Source organism: Erpetoichthys calabaricus, chromosome 4 (genome assembly GCF_900747795.2).
Source record: "Erpetoichthys calabaricus chromosome 4, fErpCal1.3, whole genome shotgun sequence".
NCBI lineage: Eukaryota > Metazoa > Chordata > Cladistia > Polypteriformes > Polypteridae > Erpetoichthys > Erpetoichthys calabaricus.
Genome location: NC_041397.2, coordinates 298,885,499 through 298,905,296, shown reverse-complemented (window position 1 = coordinate 298,905,296; position 19,798 = coordinate 298,885,499). Strand labels below are relative to the sequence as shown.

At 39.5% G+C, this 19,798-nt stretch overlaps 1 protein-coding gene across 1 annotated transcript; it reads right to left on the bottom strand.

Annotated features, from left to right (window-relative positions):
* Positions 1–507: 507 nt before the first annotated feature.
* LOC127527673 (immunoglobulin kappa light chain-like) lies at positions 508–19,389 on the bottom strand. The gene is made up of 6 exons (XM_051927240.1): positions 19,324–19,389; positions 17,741–18,091; positions 10,101–10,421; positions 8,351–8,473; positions 1,498–1,556; positions 508–818 (listed from the first exon to the last, which is right to left on the bottom strand). Exons 1-6 carry the CDS (start codon positions 19,364–19,366, stop codon positions 699–701), a joined length of 1,017 nt encoding a protein of 338 aa, XP_051783200.1. The 5' UTR covers positions 19,367–19,389; the 3' UTR covers positions 508–698.
* Positions 19,390–19,798: the final 409 nt, after the last annotated feature.

The window sequence follows — 19,798 nt, the reverse complement described above, 5'->3', positions numbered from 1 at the left end:
GATAGGAGGGCATGTCCACCAAATAATTCCTCAAAGTGTTCCTTCCACCACCTGACAATTTCCCCAGAAGAGGTCAGCACCTCCCCATTCATGCTTAATAGAGTTTGGACAAGGTCACGCCTTCCTCTAATAAGGCGTTGAATAGTTTGCCAGAACAATTTCAAGGCCATCTGATAGTCTTTCTCCACAACCTCACCAAATTCCTCCTGTGCTCAAGTGGTTGGTACTTCGCAAATGAGTAAAGAGATCCCACAGACAGCATTTCCCAGAAGGCAACCTTCTTCGGTCTGACAACTTCCCTCCACTCTGGTGTCCACCATCAGGTCCTATGCAACGGAGGCTGGCTTTGGGAATTTGGATCAATGCCCTTTACAAAATAAAATTGGTCACCAAGGCATAAATAAACAAAAATGTTATTATTTTATAATGTAAAGAAAATGATAAAGAATAAGGCAAAGCGGTAAAAAAATGCAAACTTTAATGACAGAAATCTCCCAGTCATGACTCCAGTACAGTATGATTTATTTCTAATTTTCAGACATTTTATTTTTGTTTCAGTTTTAGTTTATAGAATTATTATTTTGTAATTAATAACATATTTCACTTTAGTTTTTTGTTAGCGAGAAAAAGTCTGACTTTAAACATGTAAATGTCTCCAGATGAGCAGTGTGCAGGTAAAGACACTTCTCAAAATGTCTTCATTGCTGTTGAATTCGAACAGTTGTACATGTCGTGTCCATGACTGAGGTCTTCGCTCTTTCTTTGTGTTTGTTTTTTTGCTTTACAAAATTCACAGTAGCGTAATTCAAGCCATGTGGCTGCAAGAGAAGCAATAATTCATTGAAACATTTAGAATGTTATCCATTTATGAGCTTTAGCTTTTTTGACACCTGTCCAGCTTTTCCATATTGTTTTCCTATTGGAGCTTTAAGAATAAATACCTATCTTTAAAAATGCATTAAACATTAATTGTCCTTGGTCTTGCTAGTGCGCATATGAGGCAGCTTACAAGCTCTAGTAAATGTACTTACCCACTGAGCCAAGGGTTGGCACTGTTTTCTGATCCTTTCTGTCTTTCTCCCTGTGCATACTGGGTAATTGACAACCCTACCATTACTGACATCATCTCCAGTGTCCGCCTTCCTAGACCCGCCCCTTCCTACCATCTTCCTTCATAAACCAGCCAACCAGTTACCTACTTGGGTTCTTTTGTACTTGTGTCTGTAAAGACATCACCGCAACTGATTGTGTGTTTAATCTACTCAACTTTCAAATTATGTGGGGTTACCAAGGTGGAACCCCAAATCTTTATCTGTGTTCTTTGTGTCATTTCAGACCTTATATAATTGCTTTTTTTTATATAGCATCCCTTAAATAGCAGAGAACAATACCAATGTCAATAACATTTTGAGGCATTTCACTTTCCAGTCTGTGTCAATTAAATCTGTTTATGTGAGGAAGCCCCTGAAGTGATAGTTTGTCTTTAATGCACACTACCTGAACATAGTCTGGCCCATCAGTCAGAGATGTTTCTTCAGTTTTCTGTGTACCATTTCCTAAAATGAAAATTAGACAAATAGAATCAATTGTAAACAAAGTGTACTTGTGCAGAGGTTTACTTTTGTCACTCATAATATTCAAATTCGGCACTGATAGTATTTAAATGATTTCACTTTTAATATCCATCCATCCATCCATTATCCAACCCTAACTACAGGGTCACGGGGGTCTGCTGGAGCCAATCCCAGCCAACAGAGGGCGCAAGGCAGGAAACATACCCCGGGAAGGGCGCCAGCCCACCTCAGGGCACACACACACACACACACCAAGCACGCACTAGGGACAATTTAGAATCGGCAATGCGCCTAACCTGCAAGTCTTTGGACTGTGGGAGGAAACCAGAGTACCCAGAGGAAACCCACACAGACACGGGGAGAACATGCAAACTCTACGCAGGGAGGACCCAGGAAGCGAACCCGGGTCTCCTAACTGTGAGGCAGCAGCGCTACCCACTGCGCCACCATGCCACCCCACTTTTAATATGTAAAAGTTTAATACTTATCTACTGTCCATATGAAGGCTACTGCATATCTAGTCATTGTCCCGTACTCTCACTCTCATTGGTTTTGTCCCCTTTAACTCTTTGAGGGCTGAATATTTTTGGGCTGTCTTCATGCAGGCGCCGGCCGCCTGAGTTAAAGGAGGATCTGATAAGACAGCGCAGTGAATGTGCAAAGCAAAATACTCCGTAGACAACGTTTTGCATATTATTGTTGAATTGGACTCAGACGTACCACACTCCGATTTTGATACAAGTGATCAGGAGATCAAAAACGTAAGTGATGTACTAGCATCAGCTGATCGGTCCTTAGCTAATCGTTGTGCTGAACACTTTTCAATACTACTGTACGTCATTATATGTTGACACCAGCCTCGAAAGAGTTAATATCCCTTACAAGCAGTACAGCCAGTATGGAGATTCCAATTACCATATGTGCTATAGAAGAGACTATTGTAGGCTGAAGGTGAGAACCTAGTGGGGTTCACAATGTTTTCTGTGGCCTCATATGCACAGTTATAGCTGAAGAAGGATCACTGATGAAATATACGGTATTGTATATTGAATACTGCAGCAAATGATCTTAAAATATCCATCAGTTTAATGACCAGCTAGCTACAGTTTTGTTTTTTTCTATCCTCCTGGCCATCAGAATTTACTTTATTCTTTGTTACTTAGTATTGCCTAATGTTATTTTTATATTTTTCTTTCCTCATCTTGTTAAGTACATCATTTGTATGAAAACATGCTATAGAAATAAATACAAATGTTATACACTTTGTTTAATGAAGATACAGGTATACGAGAGATGGATTTATTGACAAGTCAAGTCAATTGGCTTCATTGTCATCCATACACCATATTGCAGCGTACAGTGGCATGAAATAACGTTCACCATGATCACATTTCAATATTTACATAAACACAGGACAAATGCAAGACAGGTAAAGAGCTATGCTATGTTATAAAAAGATACATAAATAAATAATAAGTAAGTGAATAGATAGCAATAATTTGAAATAGACAGTAATAAATAAATAAATACCAACAACAGCAGTACTACATATAAACAAGCTACTGGTAGGAGATCTGAGGGCAGGGGAGCAACACAGAGTTCAGAATCCAGACAGTCAAAGGGCAGCAGCTGTTTCAGGGCTTGCTAAAACTGGTTTGGATGCTGCAGTGCCTTCTGTCAGATGGAAGTGGGACAAAGAGACCTTGGGGGATAATGGGAGTGTTTTTTTTTTTGCAATGCTAAGGCCTCTGCAGATGGTTCACTTTATAAAGATTTTTTAATGGAGGGGTGAGAGATCCCAGCGTTCTCTTCTGCAATGTGCACTTATCTATTGTAAGAACTTACGGTCAGAAACACTGCAGCTCCCAAACCAGACAAGGGTGCAGCTAGCCAGGATACTCTCATTAGTGCCCCTGTAGAATGTGGTGAGAATAGTGGGAGGTAGAAGGAGCTGCAGAATGAAGAAGAGATGCTGCTGTGCCTTTTTGGTTATGAAGGTGGTGTTAATTGATCAAGTTGGGTCAGCGCCAGCGCTGGAATTTGGAGCTCTTGACCAATTCAACAGTACAGCCCTCAATGTTCAATGGATTGTGGACAGTATGGGCCTTTCTGAAGTCAACAATCATCTCTTTCGTTTTGTCCACATTAAGAGACAGATTGTTGCACTTGTACCAGTCCACCATTCGTTGTATTTCCATTCTGTAAGCTGACTCATTTCCATTGCTGATGAAATCCACGGCCATTGTGTCATCTGCAAACTTAATGATGGTGTTAGAGCTGTATGGAACTATACAATAGTGAGTCAGCAGAGTGAACAGAAGCATGCTGACTACACGGCCATGGGGGGAACCAGTGCTCAGCGTGATGGTACTGGACATGATGTTTATGACGCCGACTGTCTGGGTTCACTTTGTCAGGAAGTCCAGGATCCAGTAGCATATATCAGACTCAACTTCTTTATGAGTTTCTGAGGGGGACTGACTAGAAAATGTAGTATAATTCATTGTTGTCCATGTGCATCCCTTTACGGTCACAGTATGCCATACTCCAAAAGGATAATGTGTAATCTGACAAAGTACACATTACCAAGTGACTTCAGTTTACTCCAATGGCCTAACGTTTCACAGATCGCAAGCCAATAGAGCACCTTTGCAATGATGTGGAATGAGAGGTTTGCAGCATGAACATGTGGCTGAGAAATCTGCTATCAAGTCAGCTTGGATCATAACTTCTAAAAATCATTTTTTTAAAGAATAAAGGCAGTTCTTAAGGCAACATTGGTGTGTGTGTGTGTGTGTCATACCCTGTACAAGGTAGGTGAACCTAATAAAGTGACCGCAGAGTGTATGTTGTTTAGCTGAGAAGCTACATCACATTGACTTTATAATAATACAAGCACAGACAAAATGTAGAACACAATTATAGAATGTTACCAATGATGTCCTTTGGTGCGGTGACCCCCTAGATTGCATGTCCTCAGTCTGGCTACTGAAGTCAGAGTGCAGACTACAGCTATCTTAGTCAGATGAGCTAAATAAGAACTTCCCCAAATTAACTCATCAAGATGGCTCTACTCAGCAATCTGAATCCAGCAGTCCAAGTTTAGGTCCCAGTGAGCACACACAACTGACAGTGGTGAAGTTTTTGCCAGTGACTTTTAGGGGCTCAGACACAGAAGGGCAAGCACTGTGATGCTAAAATGGACAAGTATAATAAATACTTTTCTTGTCAATGCCACCATCTCCATCCGATACAACAAAGCTGGTCTCATTACCATCCTGTAGACCTTCCCTTTCACTCTTTCTGATATCTGTCTGTCACAAATTACTCCTGACACTCTTCTCCACATTTTCCATCCTGCCTGCACTGTCTTTTTCACCTCTCTTCCACAATCACTGTTACTTTGTACTGTTGATCCCAAGTATTTAAACTCATCCACCTTCGCCAACTCTACTCCCTGCATCCTCACCATTCCACTGGCCTCCCTCTCATTTACACACATGTATTCTGTCTTGTTCCTACTGACCTTCATTCCTCTCCTCTCTAGAGCATATCTCCACCTCTCCAGGGTCTCCTCAACCTGCTCCCTACTATCGCTACACATCACAATGTCATCAGCAAACATCATAGTCCACGGGGACTCCTGTCTAATCTCGTCTGTCTACCTGTCCATCACCATTGCAAATAAAAAAGGGCTCAGAACCGATCCCTGATGTAATCCCACCTCGACTTTGAATGCATCCGTCACTCCTACCGCAGACCTCACCACAGTCACACTTCCCTCGTACATATCCTGCACAATTCTTACGTACTTCTCTGCTACTCCCAACATCCTCATACAATACCACAGCTGCTCTTGAGGCACCCTGTCATATGCTTTCTCCAGGTCCACAAAGACGCAATGCAACTCTTTCTGGCCTTCTCTATACTTTTCCATCAACACAATCAGTGCAAACACTGCATCTGTGGTGCTCTTTCCTAGCATGAGACCATACTGCTGCTCATTAATCATTACCTCACTTCTTAACCTAGCTTCCACTACTCTTTCCCATAACTTCATGCTGTGGCTCATCAATTTTATCCCCCTGTAGTTACTGCAGTCCTGCACATCCCCCTTATTCTTAAACATCGGTACCAGTACACTTCTTCTCCACTCCTCAGGCATTCTCTCACTTTCCAAGATTGCATTAAACAATCTGGTTAAAAACTCCACTGCCATCTCTCCTAAACACCTCCATGCTTCCATAGGTATGTCATCTGGACCAACAGCCTTTCCATTTATCATCCTCTTCAAAGCTGTCCTTACTTCCTCCTTGCTAATCCGTTGCACTTCCGGATTCACTATATCATCCAACCTCTTCTCTCTCTTGTTCTCTTCATTCATCAGCCTCTCAAAGTACTCTTTCCATCTGCTCGACACACTCTCCTCGCTTGTGAGTACATTTCCATCTTTATCCTTTATTACCCTAACCTGCTGCACATCTTTCCCTTCTCGGTTCCTCTGTCTAGCTAATCGGTCCTTTTCTCCCTCCTTAGTGTCCAACCTCTCATACAACTCATCATATGCTTTTTCTTTAGGCTTTGCCACCTCTCTCTTCACCGTGCGCCTTATCTCCTTATACTTGTACAAGTACAAGGAGATGAAAAAAAAAAAAAAAAAAAAAAAATATATATATATGTTATAAATTTGTGTCAATGGTGTGATGTTCGCTTCTGGTGAAACACCATTGATGTTCAAATTCACTTCTGTTTGGCGTGAATCATTTCACTTGTCAGTTCAGTTTATGCTAATGTAACACGTATGAATGAGTGAAAACAATTATAAAGGGTAATTAAATGTCAGACCTTCAGCACATACTCAAGTGATTTGTGTGAAGTGGCTGGGGTGAGTATCAGCACCTCCAAGGATGAGGTCATGGTTGTCTTTCAGAAAAGAGGGGATTGCTTTCTTCAGAAGATGCAAGAACAACTGCCCTTAGTGGAGAAGTTCAAGAATCTTGGGATTTTTTTCATGAGTGTTGGAAAAAGTGAATGTGGTACAGACAAATGGATGTGGGCAATGTGTCAGTCTGTGGTGGTGAAGCGATAGCTGAGTTTAAAGACAAACCTCTGAGACAGATCACAAGTACAAGCAGCAGAAATAAGGTTTCTCTGCAGAATGGCTGGGCTGATACTCTAATAGGGTGAGAAGCTCAGTGATCTGGGAGAGCCTCAGAGCAGAGTCGGTGCTCCTCCAGATCGAATGGAGCCAATTCTGATGGTAAGGAAGCCTTCCCAGGATGCTCGTCTTACAGCTGCTCCAGATACATCCCACTGTGTGGGGACCCTCCTGCAGATCCAGGACATGCAGACAAGATTACATCTTTCATTTGGCTTGGAAACACTTGGAGAACAGTTATAATGTGTAGCTGGGAACAGGGAAGTCTGAGCTTCTTTGGCTGCTGTCACTGCAACCTCACTAGAAAAAGTGGTTTTAGAAAATTAGGTGAGAAAATTTAGAAACATATCAAACATTTTGTGAGAAATATTGCTTATTTTATTTACTTTTCCTGTTTTGGTAGCATAGATTAATTCCATTCAATTAGGCATTTCCTTGCCTATTTAATACAAATTCAGAGCCACTAGGAGCTGGATTGTTTTCTGGAAACATCTGGTAGAATATAAGAAACTGACCAATCTGGTATCGCCAGTAAACCTAAATTTCAGGTGTTTTGGATGTGGGCTGAACTCTGAGTAACTCGGGAAACACGGACATGAGGTAACATTGAATATCAAATCTTGTCCAGTGGAGCAATGCTGACCATTATGTTATCATAATGACCTCCTATGTAGAAATGAAATAAATAATTAAGCAATCTTATTACGCAACTGAGAATCCTGTGGCCTTATAGACTGTTTCAAGAACAAATAAAAATCACAGCTTACTTTGTAAATAAACATTACAGTCAAAATAAGGTCAGTCATTGTCAAACTCCCCTAGTTCTAACAGGGTCATGTTTTATCAGCGCTGGAGCCTATCGCAGCTAGAATAAGGAGGGCACAAGTTAAGAACAAATCCTGGACAGGGTGCCAGTCTATTGTAGGGCAAACACACACACATACACACACACACACCCACACCAAACACACATTAGGGCCAATTTAGTATCACCGATCCACCTAACCTGCATGTCTTTGGACTGTGGGAGGAAACCGGAGCACCTGAAGGAAATCCACAGGGAGAACATGCAAAGTCCACACAGAGAGGTCCCAGGGCACAAACCCTGGTCTCCTTACTGCGTGGCAACAGTGCTACAACCGCACCATCATACCACCTCAACAAAAGGGGGTGAATTTAATAACAGAAAAAGTAAACTGTATTCAAAAATTGAAGTGCTGACAAAAAAAAAATATTATATTTTATGGTAGCATTGTATCCTGTAGCCTAGGGCAGTAGTCTGACCCATGTTGTTGCGGAGTTTGTGAATTTTCCCCATGTCTGTGCTGGTTTTCCTCCATCATCCTGAAAGACGTGCATTAGGTTGACTGCAGATTCAAAACTGGCCCTATGTGTGTGAGAGTGGTTTCTGACTTGTGCCTAGTGCTGCCAACATAGACTCTGTGTCCTTAGCACCCTGAATTGGACTGAGAGTGTTTGACATTAGTTATAGTTTTGTGAAGGAAAAAGATCACAAGTCCAGGTGTTGAAATAAAGAAGCGTACACAGTACGGTCAAACTCACTGGGATACTTGAGAGTTGTTACAAAATGGCCTTATCTTGAATCAAAATTACTCACTTTTACTTTTCCATTGGGATCTCATCTTCTTAGTGACACACACAATTAGTAAAATCACGAGGAGAATGTTGGTCATGCCCAGTACCAAGACCACAGGGTCAAGTTCAAAAAGATTGCTTTGATCTGTCAAAAACATTAAAAACCGATACTAATATTTCAGACATGTTGATAATGACAAAACTCTTGCTCTGCATAACTGATTTTCCCAAGAGGATATGCATTTTGGTAACCCTTTCTTTCAGTCAACTGGTCTATCAATTCATTCTGGATGGTTACCTACCAGGTAATGCTTGTGGTTGGTCGGCTAGTCAGCAAACATCTGCCACACAGACTATGAATGTAATAATCTGATCTTCACTGTGTCAAGTAAGTGAAGAAGCCGCCATGGCGAGCGTCAGAGGCTTTGCCTCAGGTGCTGATGTCAGAGATTTGATCCCTGTAAGGGAAAGCAAAAGTGCATAGGTCCAGTGAGCTCCAATTAAGGCGAAACATGTGTTGTGTACTCTTTGTGTTATTTGGCAGGTGCTGTAACACATATGTATGATCTGCTTCTCACAACTAAGGGGATATGCTGACTGACCGGCCAACCAACCACAAGCATCCAGACAATCAGAATCTGATTCAAACCTAGGAAAGTCTCTGTTTTCTTCTCCAGCCCATTGATCACTTCTCGCATCAAGCGCAGGACCTGGAATAGCAACTGCACGGGCTGAAGGCCTTCCTCCAGCTCCCGTACAGCCACCAGTATAACCAAAACATCAGCCGGCGGTGGACTTACAGTTCGTTCGGTCCTCACATCTGGCTATGAGCCGTGGAGCTCCTGCGCATTCTCTGTTGGGTCCTTGTCCGTCTCAGGATTGACATTTGTTAGTCCCGCCCTCGGCCAATCTTCATCTGCTGTGTGGGCTGCCTCCACAAAATTATTTTTTGTTAAATTATTTTTAACACAGGGTCCTCACCTTTTAGCAGGTGGGGCCCCACGTTGGGCGCCATTGTGGAAAGCCAGCCCCCAGACACAGACAGACAGACAGACACCAGAATGTCCAAAACACTTATGTTTATTATTTTCACAGTCCACACAATGCCCTATCACCAACAACTCTTCTCTCTCTCTCTTTCTGTCTTTATTTCCTTGACCTCCACTCTCCTCCTCACAAGCTCCATCTCCGTCCCTCCCAAAGCCAGCTCATCTACTGGAAGGAGGCAGCCCCTTTTATAATAACCCGGATGGGCTCCAGGTGCTCGGTCTGACGACACTTCCTGGTGTGGCGGAAGTGTCAGATGAGCACCTGTAAGCACTCTGGGTGCCCCTGGGATTTCTTCCAGCAGCACTTCCTGGTGTGGTGGAAGTGCTGCCATCCAGAGTTCTATAGCTGTCAGGGCGCCCCCTGGCGGTGGCCACGTCCTCCCATAGGGATGAGCTTCCCAGCTTTGTTCCAGTGGCCCCCAAGCAGACCAGGTTGGCTGCCCTCTCGTGGCCCAGGGAAGGTACCGTCCCTCTCATGGACTGTCCAGGCGTTCCGGCTGGGTACGGTCTCCAACTGCCTGGCACAATATACTTTATATATTAACCTCTTGATATTTGAGTTCCTGGGTCAGGGCCTGATTGGCCCATTCAGAGATTGATGAGTGACCTTTACATGGTTTTTAAGATGAATTGGATAAAAGCAATTGTTAAATGAGACTCTAAATAAGTAATAGTAATGTAATAATGAATCTGTTTACAATCTTCTTTATCAGATATATTTACCTGTAAATTCAGTTCCATTGCCAAAAATGACTTCTCCACATGACACTACAGCACAGTAGTACATTCCGTAATCTTCAGAGCTAAAGTTCTGCCTTTGAAGACTGTAGACACACTCCTGGGAGTCTTCAGCACAGGTTATTTTATTTCCATGAGTATTTCTTATGCTGTGGTAGGTCCCTTCAACAGTCCAGTGAAGCCAGTATATCAGATGCACATTTCCAAACACAGCTTGGTTTACTACACACTCCAATGTAATGCTGTCTCCGTACTGTACAGGTTTCAAAACTGGTCTCTGAAAGATTCTTTTTACATTTTTGTTGCCTAATTGGAAATACACAAACATTTAACATTTTAATGACATCCATAAGATGATATAATATATATACAATGAATGGCCAAAATTTATACATTCAAAACACTAAACCGTGCTTTGCAATTGACCAAGTAAACTGATATACAGTACTTAAGCAGATGTTCATCCATCCACCTCACGTCATGTTTAAGAAAGGTGACCAGAGGGTGTGTCCCAACTACAGTGAAATCACATTCTTCTGCCTCTGAAGAGGGGACTCCATCTGATGGTTGAGGCTAAGAGACAGGAGGAAAAATGTGGGCACCGTTCTGGCCATGGAGCATTAGACCGGTTCTTCTCCCTAGGACAGTTCCTGAAGGGTGCGTGATAGTATTATTTCCCACTACACAAGTGTTTTGTAGATTTGGAAAAAGTATATCTGTGTCTCTCAGCATGTGTTGACTGAGGTGCTGCAGGAAAATGGGGGAAAGAGGTTGGTTTTGCTTGCTATTCAATCCCTATATGAAAACAGAGAGAGCTATGACTGAAAACCCAAATTCATTCACTGTGGGTCAACACCGTGTCTTGCCATTGCCCCTGTTGTTGATTTTCATAGACAGGATACCAAGGCGCACCTGAGGATATAACCAATATTGTTGCTTCATACACATGATGTTCTCCTCTTTGATTTATCTGGCTGTGACCTTCGGCACTCATTCGAGAGATTCATTGCTGAGTGTGAAGTGGCAGGGATGAGAATCAGCTCTTCCAAGTCTGAAGTTATGGTTCTCTCTAAGAAAAGAAAGGCCATATAGGACCAAAAGTGATCCTTGGGACAACTCCTGAAAAGGCTTCTAGTGAACAGCATCTAAATCCACTGCTGAAAAGGTTTTGCCCACAACTTCTCTTCCTAAAAACATGCCCTCAATTTCCTCCAGTCTGTATATTTCAAATGTTTGGGGCTGCATTGTTCCATTATAACTAATATATTAGACAGATTTGTAAAATAACTATGTAAGGACAGGGACAGAGAAAAAGAAACTGAAAAAAGACTTGATGCTGAAAGTAAATTAAAATCTAAAATTGCTGTTGTCTCATTCAAGGGCTCACTACATGGCATAACAACAGCAAATTAATAAAATATTGTGGACCATGTATTGCACATACTACATCTTAAAACAGTGCAATTATGTTCTTGTGTGGCATATTTGGTATTTCCAATTAGACATTCATTTTATTATACTTTAATTATTCATTTAGATGTGCAGTCAGAAGGTGGGTTATGCGCAGCCTCGCCTGTGGTAAGTAGTTCTGCTGGTGCCAGAATTTACAGTGGTGATGGACAGGTTGACAGACGAGATTAGACAGGAGTCCCTGTGGACTATGATGTTGGCTGATGACATTGTGATCTGTAGCGATAGTAGGGAGCAGGTTGAGGAGACCCTGGAGAGGTGGATATATGCTCTAGAGAGGAGAGGAATGAAGGTCAGTAGGAACAAGACAGAATACATGTGTGTAAATGAGAGGGAGGTCAGTGGAATGGTGAGGATGCAGGAAGTAGAGTTGGCGAAGGTGGATGAGTTTAAATACTAGGGATCAACAGTACAGAGTAATGGGGAGTGTGGAAGAGAGGTGAAGAAGAGAGTGCAGGCAGGGTGGAGTGGGTGGAGAAGAGTGTCAGGAGTAATTTGTGACAGACGGATATCAGCAAGAGTGAAAGGGAAGATCTACAGGACGATAGTGAGACCAGCTATGTTATATGGGTTAGAGACGATAGCACTGACCAGAAAGCAGGAGACAGAGCTGGAGGTGGCAGAGTTAAAGATGCTAAGATTTGCACTGGGTGTGACGAGGATGGACAAGATCAGGATTAGAAATGAGGACATCAGAGGGTCAGCTCAAGTTGGTCGGTTGGGAGACAAAGTCAGAGAGGCGAAATTGTGTTGGTTTGGACGTGTGCAGAGGAGAGATGCTGGGTATATTGGGAGAAGGATATTAAGAATAGAGCTGTCAGGGAAGAGGAAAAGAGGAAGGCCTAAGAGAAGGTTTATGGATGTGGTGAGAGAGGACATGAAGGCGATGGGCGTGACAGAACAAGATGATATGGACATGAAGAGATGGAAAAAGATAATCCACTGTGGTGACTCCTAACGGGAGCAGCCAGAAGAAGAAGAAAAAGACTGTTTCAGGTGTATTCAGTTTAGTGTGACAGCATGCATAGTTTGAATGCACATTTTACTTTTAATTTTTTCATGAATGTAAGCAGCCAATCCACTGAACTCTGACTGTATCATAACAGTCAGCAGCAGACACCACATACCGCAGGGGACAATGCAGTGATGGCTTTGCATTTCAAAGTATAATCTGGTTTTACAGAAAGATTTACAGGTTATGCTTTTTTATAGAGTTCTCTGCACAGAAGTCACACTTTTATATGTTTACCAGGGGCCCTTTTAGTAGTCTCTTCAGAGTGGCCTTTGTTTTTATCACCTATTATTTTATTTCTCTTATTAATTGTTTCTGCACATTACTAAAATTATGTTGTGGTGTTCAATATAAACCCCTAAATCCTTTTCAGAGGGGTCTTCTTGTAAGACAGTGTCTCCCATCTTGTATTTTTAATTCACGTTTATATTGCCTACATGTAGCACGATGCACTTTAAACTGCATTTTCCAGACATTCACCCACTTCTGAAGATTGTACAGGTTTTTTAAAAATAGTTTTGTGTCTGTTATCCCTTCAATTTTAGTATCATGTTTTAATTTGGAAAGTTTGCTAATCATCATCATTAATATTAATTAGAAAAAAATAACAATCCAATAATAGACCCCAAGTGATGATTTTACTCTACATGGAGAATTCACCTTTTATCTGAATTCCAGTTTTGTTAGTTACCCTTAACCCAATAGCTTTCAGTTTCTTAGTATTCTCTACAGCTTATGGCCTTTTACCCTGATTTACAATCACATGTGAAGTAAAAAGAAAATTTACAAAATGCCAGATCATCCTATTCAGAGAAAAATAATTAGGTTGATTTCTGGCCTGAATGATTCAGATGGAAACTTAAGGGTACCTTTCACACAAAGGTTACAAAGTTTTCCTTCACACCGAGAACCATAGATACAGTATATGTATATATATATATATATATATATATATATATATATATATATATATATATATATATATATATATATATATACACCGGGGTATTGAACATGCTTACTGAAATTTATTTAATACTTAGTAGAAAAGCCTTTGTTGGTAATGACAGCCTCAAGATGCCTCCTGTATGGAGAAACTAATTGCATGCATTGCTCAGATGTGATTTTGGTCCATTCTTCCATACCAACTGTCTTGAAATCTTCATGTGTTCAATACTTATTCCATGTGTCATTCCACTTTATTACACATAACTTAATTTATAGACTTATTTGTTTTGATTTCTTTGTAAGTGTGGATTACTCATTTTACTCGATTACTTGTTACCGACATGTGGTGAAACTTTCATGTCTATAGCCCCATTATTTTCCCCACTATATATATATATATAATATATATATATATATATATATATATATATACACATATATATAATCACTAATGCTGCTCTTCATTGAAAGTGAATCAAGCCATCAATCTGTTTAATTTTTTTTTATGACATATCTTTCTATGATATTCTATGTATTTTCATTAACTACATTTTTCTCAACTTCATTCCTATTACTTGACCCTTATTCCTCGATTAGAACATGTCCAGCCTGTTTCTTGTTTTGATGTAAATTTACACCTAGTAAAGGCTCTCCAATACACACACTAATAGTGTAATTTACATTAATTTATTAAAAGCTCCTATTACTGTATTCTATTAGTAAAAATTCTACTGTCACCCTCCTAGAAAGAACAGCACTGATTGAGTAGAGTCTATTGCACTTTATATTATTATCAACACAATAGAGGGAGTTTCTATTATGATCACGTAGTACTGATGGGGGATTTTAAGGTACACATTGATGTGGAAACTGACACTTTTAGCAAATGTTCTACTTATTTGTTAAATTCAGTAGGATTTTGTCAGAATGTCAAAGGTCCAACTCATAATCATAACCACACATTAGATTTAATTATAACTTACAAAGCTGAAATTCAAAATTTAATTATTACTCCATTAAATGAAGTTATTTCCGATCACTACTTAATTACATTTGATTTAGTCCTGCCCTTGCCAACACACTCCTAGATTAAAACAAAGACAGTGCGACATCTAGATTGTAATTCTGCTTCAAAATTTATAGATACTTTGAGTAAGTCGAGTGTAATTGTGGAAAACCATTTAGATCAGTTAACATCAAATGTAAACACGGAAAACAATTTAGATCAGCTAACATCACATTATAATGTGACCTTGAGAGATGCTCTGGACACAGTGGCTCCCCTTAAAACAAAAGTGATCAAAGCACACAGAAACTCTCCCTGGTTTAATGAAAACACTCGAGCTCTTAAATTAGAGTGTCGAAAACTGGAGCGCAGATGGAGAACAACAAAGCTACATGTCTTTTTAAATTGCATGGACAGAGGGTGTTAATAAATATAAAAAAGCCTTCTTTAAAGCTCGGTCAGAATATTATTCTACATTAACAGATAGCAATAATAAAAATCCTGTTTAGAACAGTGGCTAAATTAACAAATGGAAATTCAGATCAACAGTGCAAAATACCAACAGACATTAGCAGTACAGACTTTATGAACTTCTTCAATGAGAAAATTAAAAATATAAGATCCCAGATCTCTGCATCACAGTACAAACCAAATACTAGCTTAGCAGACCCTGTCTCACATTGCACTCAGCACTTTAGTAATTTTAATCCTGTAACTGAGCAGGAAGTATTAAGTTTAATTTCTAAAATGAAGCCCACTACTTGTTCCCTAGATCCAGTGCCAACAAAACTAGTAAAAAGTGCAATGGATGTTTTTGCAGCGCCTATCCTAAACATTATCAATAGTTCATTATTGCATGGCACAGTACCTGATACACTAAAAGTGTCAGTCATTAAACCATTACTTAAAAAGTCAGACCTTGACCCACATATACTAAATAATTATAGGCCTATTTCAAATTTAGCGTTTCTCTCTAAAATACTAGAAAAAGTAGTCGCCAGTCAGCTTCAGACACACCTTATGCATTACAATTTATTTGAGAAATTCCAGTCTGTTTTTCGCACTGGTCATAGTACAGAAACGGCACTAACACGGGTTGTAAATAACATTCTGATATCCTCTGATGACGGAAACTCCACTGTAATTATGTTGTTGGACTTAAGTGCAGCATTTGACACCATTGACCATTCTATTTTACTGCACAGGCTAGAAAATGATGTTGGGCTTACAGGCACCGTTCTCGCTTGGTTTAGTTCTTACTTATCAAATCGATTCCAATATGTACAGAAATGTGCTGACAGTAGTACTCCTTCATTATACACAGAGGTTCAATATGGTGTCCCGCAGGGCTCAGTACTGGGACCTTTACTGTTTTCACTGTACATGCTTCCACTGGGATCTCTCATTAGGAAACATAATGTTAATTTTCATTCGTATGCAGATGACACCCAGTTATACCTTTCATTTAAATCAAATGAAGTTTCTCCAATGTTGTCTTTAATTAGTTGTGTTAGCGAAATAAAGGAGTGGATGAATGAGAACTACTTGTGTTTAAATACAGATAAAACAGAGATGTTAATTGTTGCAGGGAATGATGCTGATCACAACAATATTTTGTCATCATTTAACTCAGTAGGAATCCCAGTCAATTTTACTGAATCAGCCCGCAATCTAGGAGTTATCTTTGACTCTAGCATGTCATTTAAAGCGCATATTACAAAGTTGTCCAAAACATGTTTCTTCCATCTTAAAAATGTTAGGAAATTAAGGCGCTTTTTAAATAAACAGGATTCTGAGAAACTAATTCATGCATTTATCTCTAGTAGGATTGACTACTGCAATGCGGTGTTCACTGGATGTTCAAACTGTTCTTTATACAGCCTCCAGTTAATCCAAAATGCGGCTGCAAGAATTATTACAAGAAAATACGAACACATAACTCCAGTTCTTAAATCCTTACACTGGCTCCCGGTTAAGTTTAGGGCAGATTTCAAAATCCTTCTTTTAACATATAAAGCATTAAATGGTCGAGGTCCGGCTTACTTGTCTGAACTTATCATGACTTACAAACCAGAGCGCACATTAAGATCTCAAGGTGCCGGTCTGCTTATGATTCCAAGGATTAATAAAATAACAGTGGGAGGTCGAGCTTTTAGTTACAGGGCCTCTAAACTGTGGAATGGTCTGCCTGCTACTATAAGAGATACCCCTTAGGTCTCAGCTTTTAAATCCCGGCTGAAGACTCACTACTTCAGTTTAGCATATCCTGACTAGAGCTGCTGATTAACTGTACAGACTGCATCTCTGTTGTTAGTCATTAGCACTTAAACATAAGTAACATGACAGTTATAATTGTATAATAACCCTCACTTATTCTGTTTTTCTTCTCGGTACTCAAATGTGGCACTTGGTGCCATGGCCCACCTGCCAAGTTGTTTTGCCTGCCTAAGGAAAAGTCATCCCAGATGGAGGATCGCAGGAATCGTGGGAAAGAGGGGTCCTTTCATCGGATTGGCTGGCCCAGCACTGTTTCAGCCATGGAATGGCCAAATGGGGGAGGCAGCTTGAAGGATGAGGTCTCCAGGACTCTACACAAATCCAAATCTTATTATGGGATATATCATCTACTGTTAAATTCTGCTCTGTACTTCTAAAATTTATATTTTTTATTTCTTACTATATTGAGGAATTGTTCTGTTCTGTGTACTGCATTGTATTGTATTTTATTGACCCCCTTCTTTTGACACCCACTGCACGCCCAACCTACCTAGAAAGGGATCTCTCTTTGAACTGCCTTTTCAAAGGTTTCTTCCATTTTTTCCCTACAAGATTTTTTTTTGGGAGTTTTTCCTTGTCTTCTTAGAGAGTCAAGGCTGGGGGGCTGTCAAGAGGCAGGGCCTGTTAAAGCCCATTGCGGCACTTCCTGTGTGATTTTGGGCTATACAAAAATAAACTGTATTGTATTGTATTGTATTTATGGCTGAAATATACAGAAATATTTTTAAAAATTATTAATTGAACTTCAAAATAACCAATATAATTTTAGTCATTGTCTCATGCATAAGCAACACATACAATGTATTTAACAACTAAAACCAGTAACAAGCTCCCCTTCACTTTCCTATGCTTTGGCCACCAGGCACCCCATTTGTTAACAATTCCCCAAGTAAAATCTCATGTAATGCTTACTTTTTAAGCAGATCTCAGTTCCATTACCAAAGAGTATGTTCCGCTGTCTCACGACTCCACAGTAATAGGTTCCCATATCTGTGATCTCAAGGCTTATGATGGATAGACTGAAGAAGTTGATGCTTTTCTTCACTTGATAGCGTTCACTCCGATTAAATTTATCATCATAATGGATATCATCATTGAAGTTACCTGACCAGAAGGCAATGTTTTGAGGTGCTTCTCCAGGAGATTGTTTAAACCAAAATAAAGTGTACTGATAAGATGGCTTTATGGAACACTCAAGGCTTAAAGAATCCCCTAGCTGGGCTCTAACTGTCTGAAGGTGAAGGAAATCTGCAAGAATTACATCTGTAAAAAAAAAAATCACAAGGAACATTTAAGGTGGGTGAAAGATACTGTGCAAAGCTTTGAAGTAATTAAAAAAGAGCCACCATCGTAATATTTACAATATTATATCAGTAATCAACATTCAAATCTGTTATGATAAAGGCAGGCAGCCACTAAACCCCTATTGTGTCCACTACACTATGCTTATGTTATTGTGCCATGTACTGTATTTTCACTACACTTTATATTTTGTGTGCCTGTGCATTGCTTTCTGAAATCTATGACCAGCTCCTTAGTTTTGCTGATATTAAGAATCGGGGTGTTGTTCTGGCCCCACAAAGACAGCCATCTCATCATTGTTAGTGATCAGGTTTGTTGGTGTCATCAGCCAATGCACACATGCAAAAGACAGTCGGTTAAGAAAATCCATAATCAAGCTGAAGGCACTGAGTTCAAAACTGAGAAGTTTTGAAGTCAACCTTGACTGTACAACAGTGTTAAATGCTAAGCAGTGGAATATAAACTGGCATTACAGGCTGTCGTGTTTCAGGGTCACACTCCAGACATTCTAATAATCGTAGACCATTACAACATATACTCACGATGATCGATTTACAAAGCTAGACATCCAGTCATTTATTATAAAGAAGATCAAGATTTTGTTAAATGGAGGTTCACTCTCAGAAAGTAAAGATTACACACTAATGAAGCTCTGTCGGTATTAAAGCTAATTTATTTTCAATTGTTTGTCCTTAATCTAATTAAGCTTTAAATTAATAATAAAAACCCCATACCATAAAATCACTTAGCCAGTGTATGTTCAATGGACAATAATATTATAGTAATACTTTAGTTTAGGCATCCATTTAACAGTGCCTAATTAACAGTGTTAATGTTATAAAACATATTACACATATTTTAACATGATAAAAAAATTTTTGTATGGAAAAGAAAAGTAAAATGTGAACAGTATTATTTATATAAAATATAAATATTAAATAGATACATATAAATATTAAATGCAAAATATTATTTTTGCAGGTTGTGCTATAAATCTGATTTCATGCAGAACGTTTGTACCAGAATTATAAAAGTGTTACTATGTACAACCCTCAAATGAAAGTTAATAAGAATTATATAAAGATAACAAAATTTATTGCATATTTTTTATAGTTCTTGAATCGAAAAAACAGGAAATATCTTGAAACAGGTTTCCCCAATGAATACGTAATGAAAAGTAAGCTGATACTTACAGTGTCTGCAACACAGCATCAAGAAGATGGAGTACACAATCATCTTAGCTCCTCGTCTGATCTCAAGTGATCTCAAATCACAAAAAGAGACGATGGAGCTCCTCACTTCTAACATAAATGATTACAAAAAAAAAAAAAAAGTGGGTGGCCAATAAGCATTGAGCTTTTTTGTTGTTTACTGTACAGGAAGTTGTATTCAACCAATATATAAATTAATCCATAGTAAGCCTACTTACCTATTACTTCAGTACGATTAACAAGCTCAATTAAAGCCTATGTAGCACAGGATCAAGAGGATTAAAAAATAGAACTAAAAATAAACCGCTTTAGTTAACAAAATTTCTATAATAGGAACTGTTTCAATACACTTTTTTATTGAAACACTGGAAAAACTTTAAGTATTGAAGGGAGGTCCTAGTAGCAGTTTCCAATCTTCTCGTCCTCTGTTGCCTAGTAGCATACAAAACATGCATTA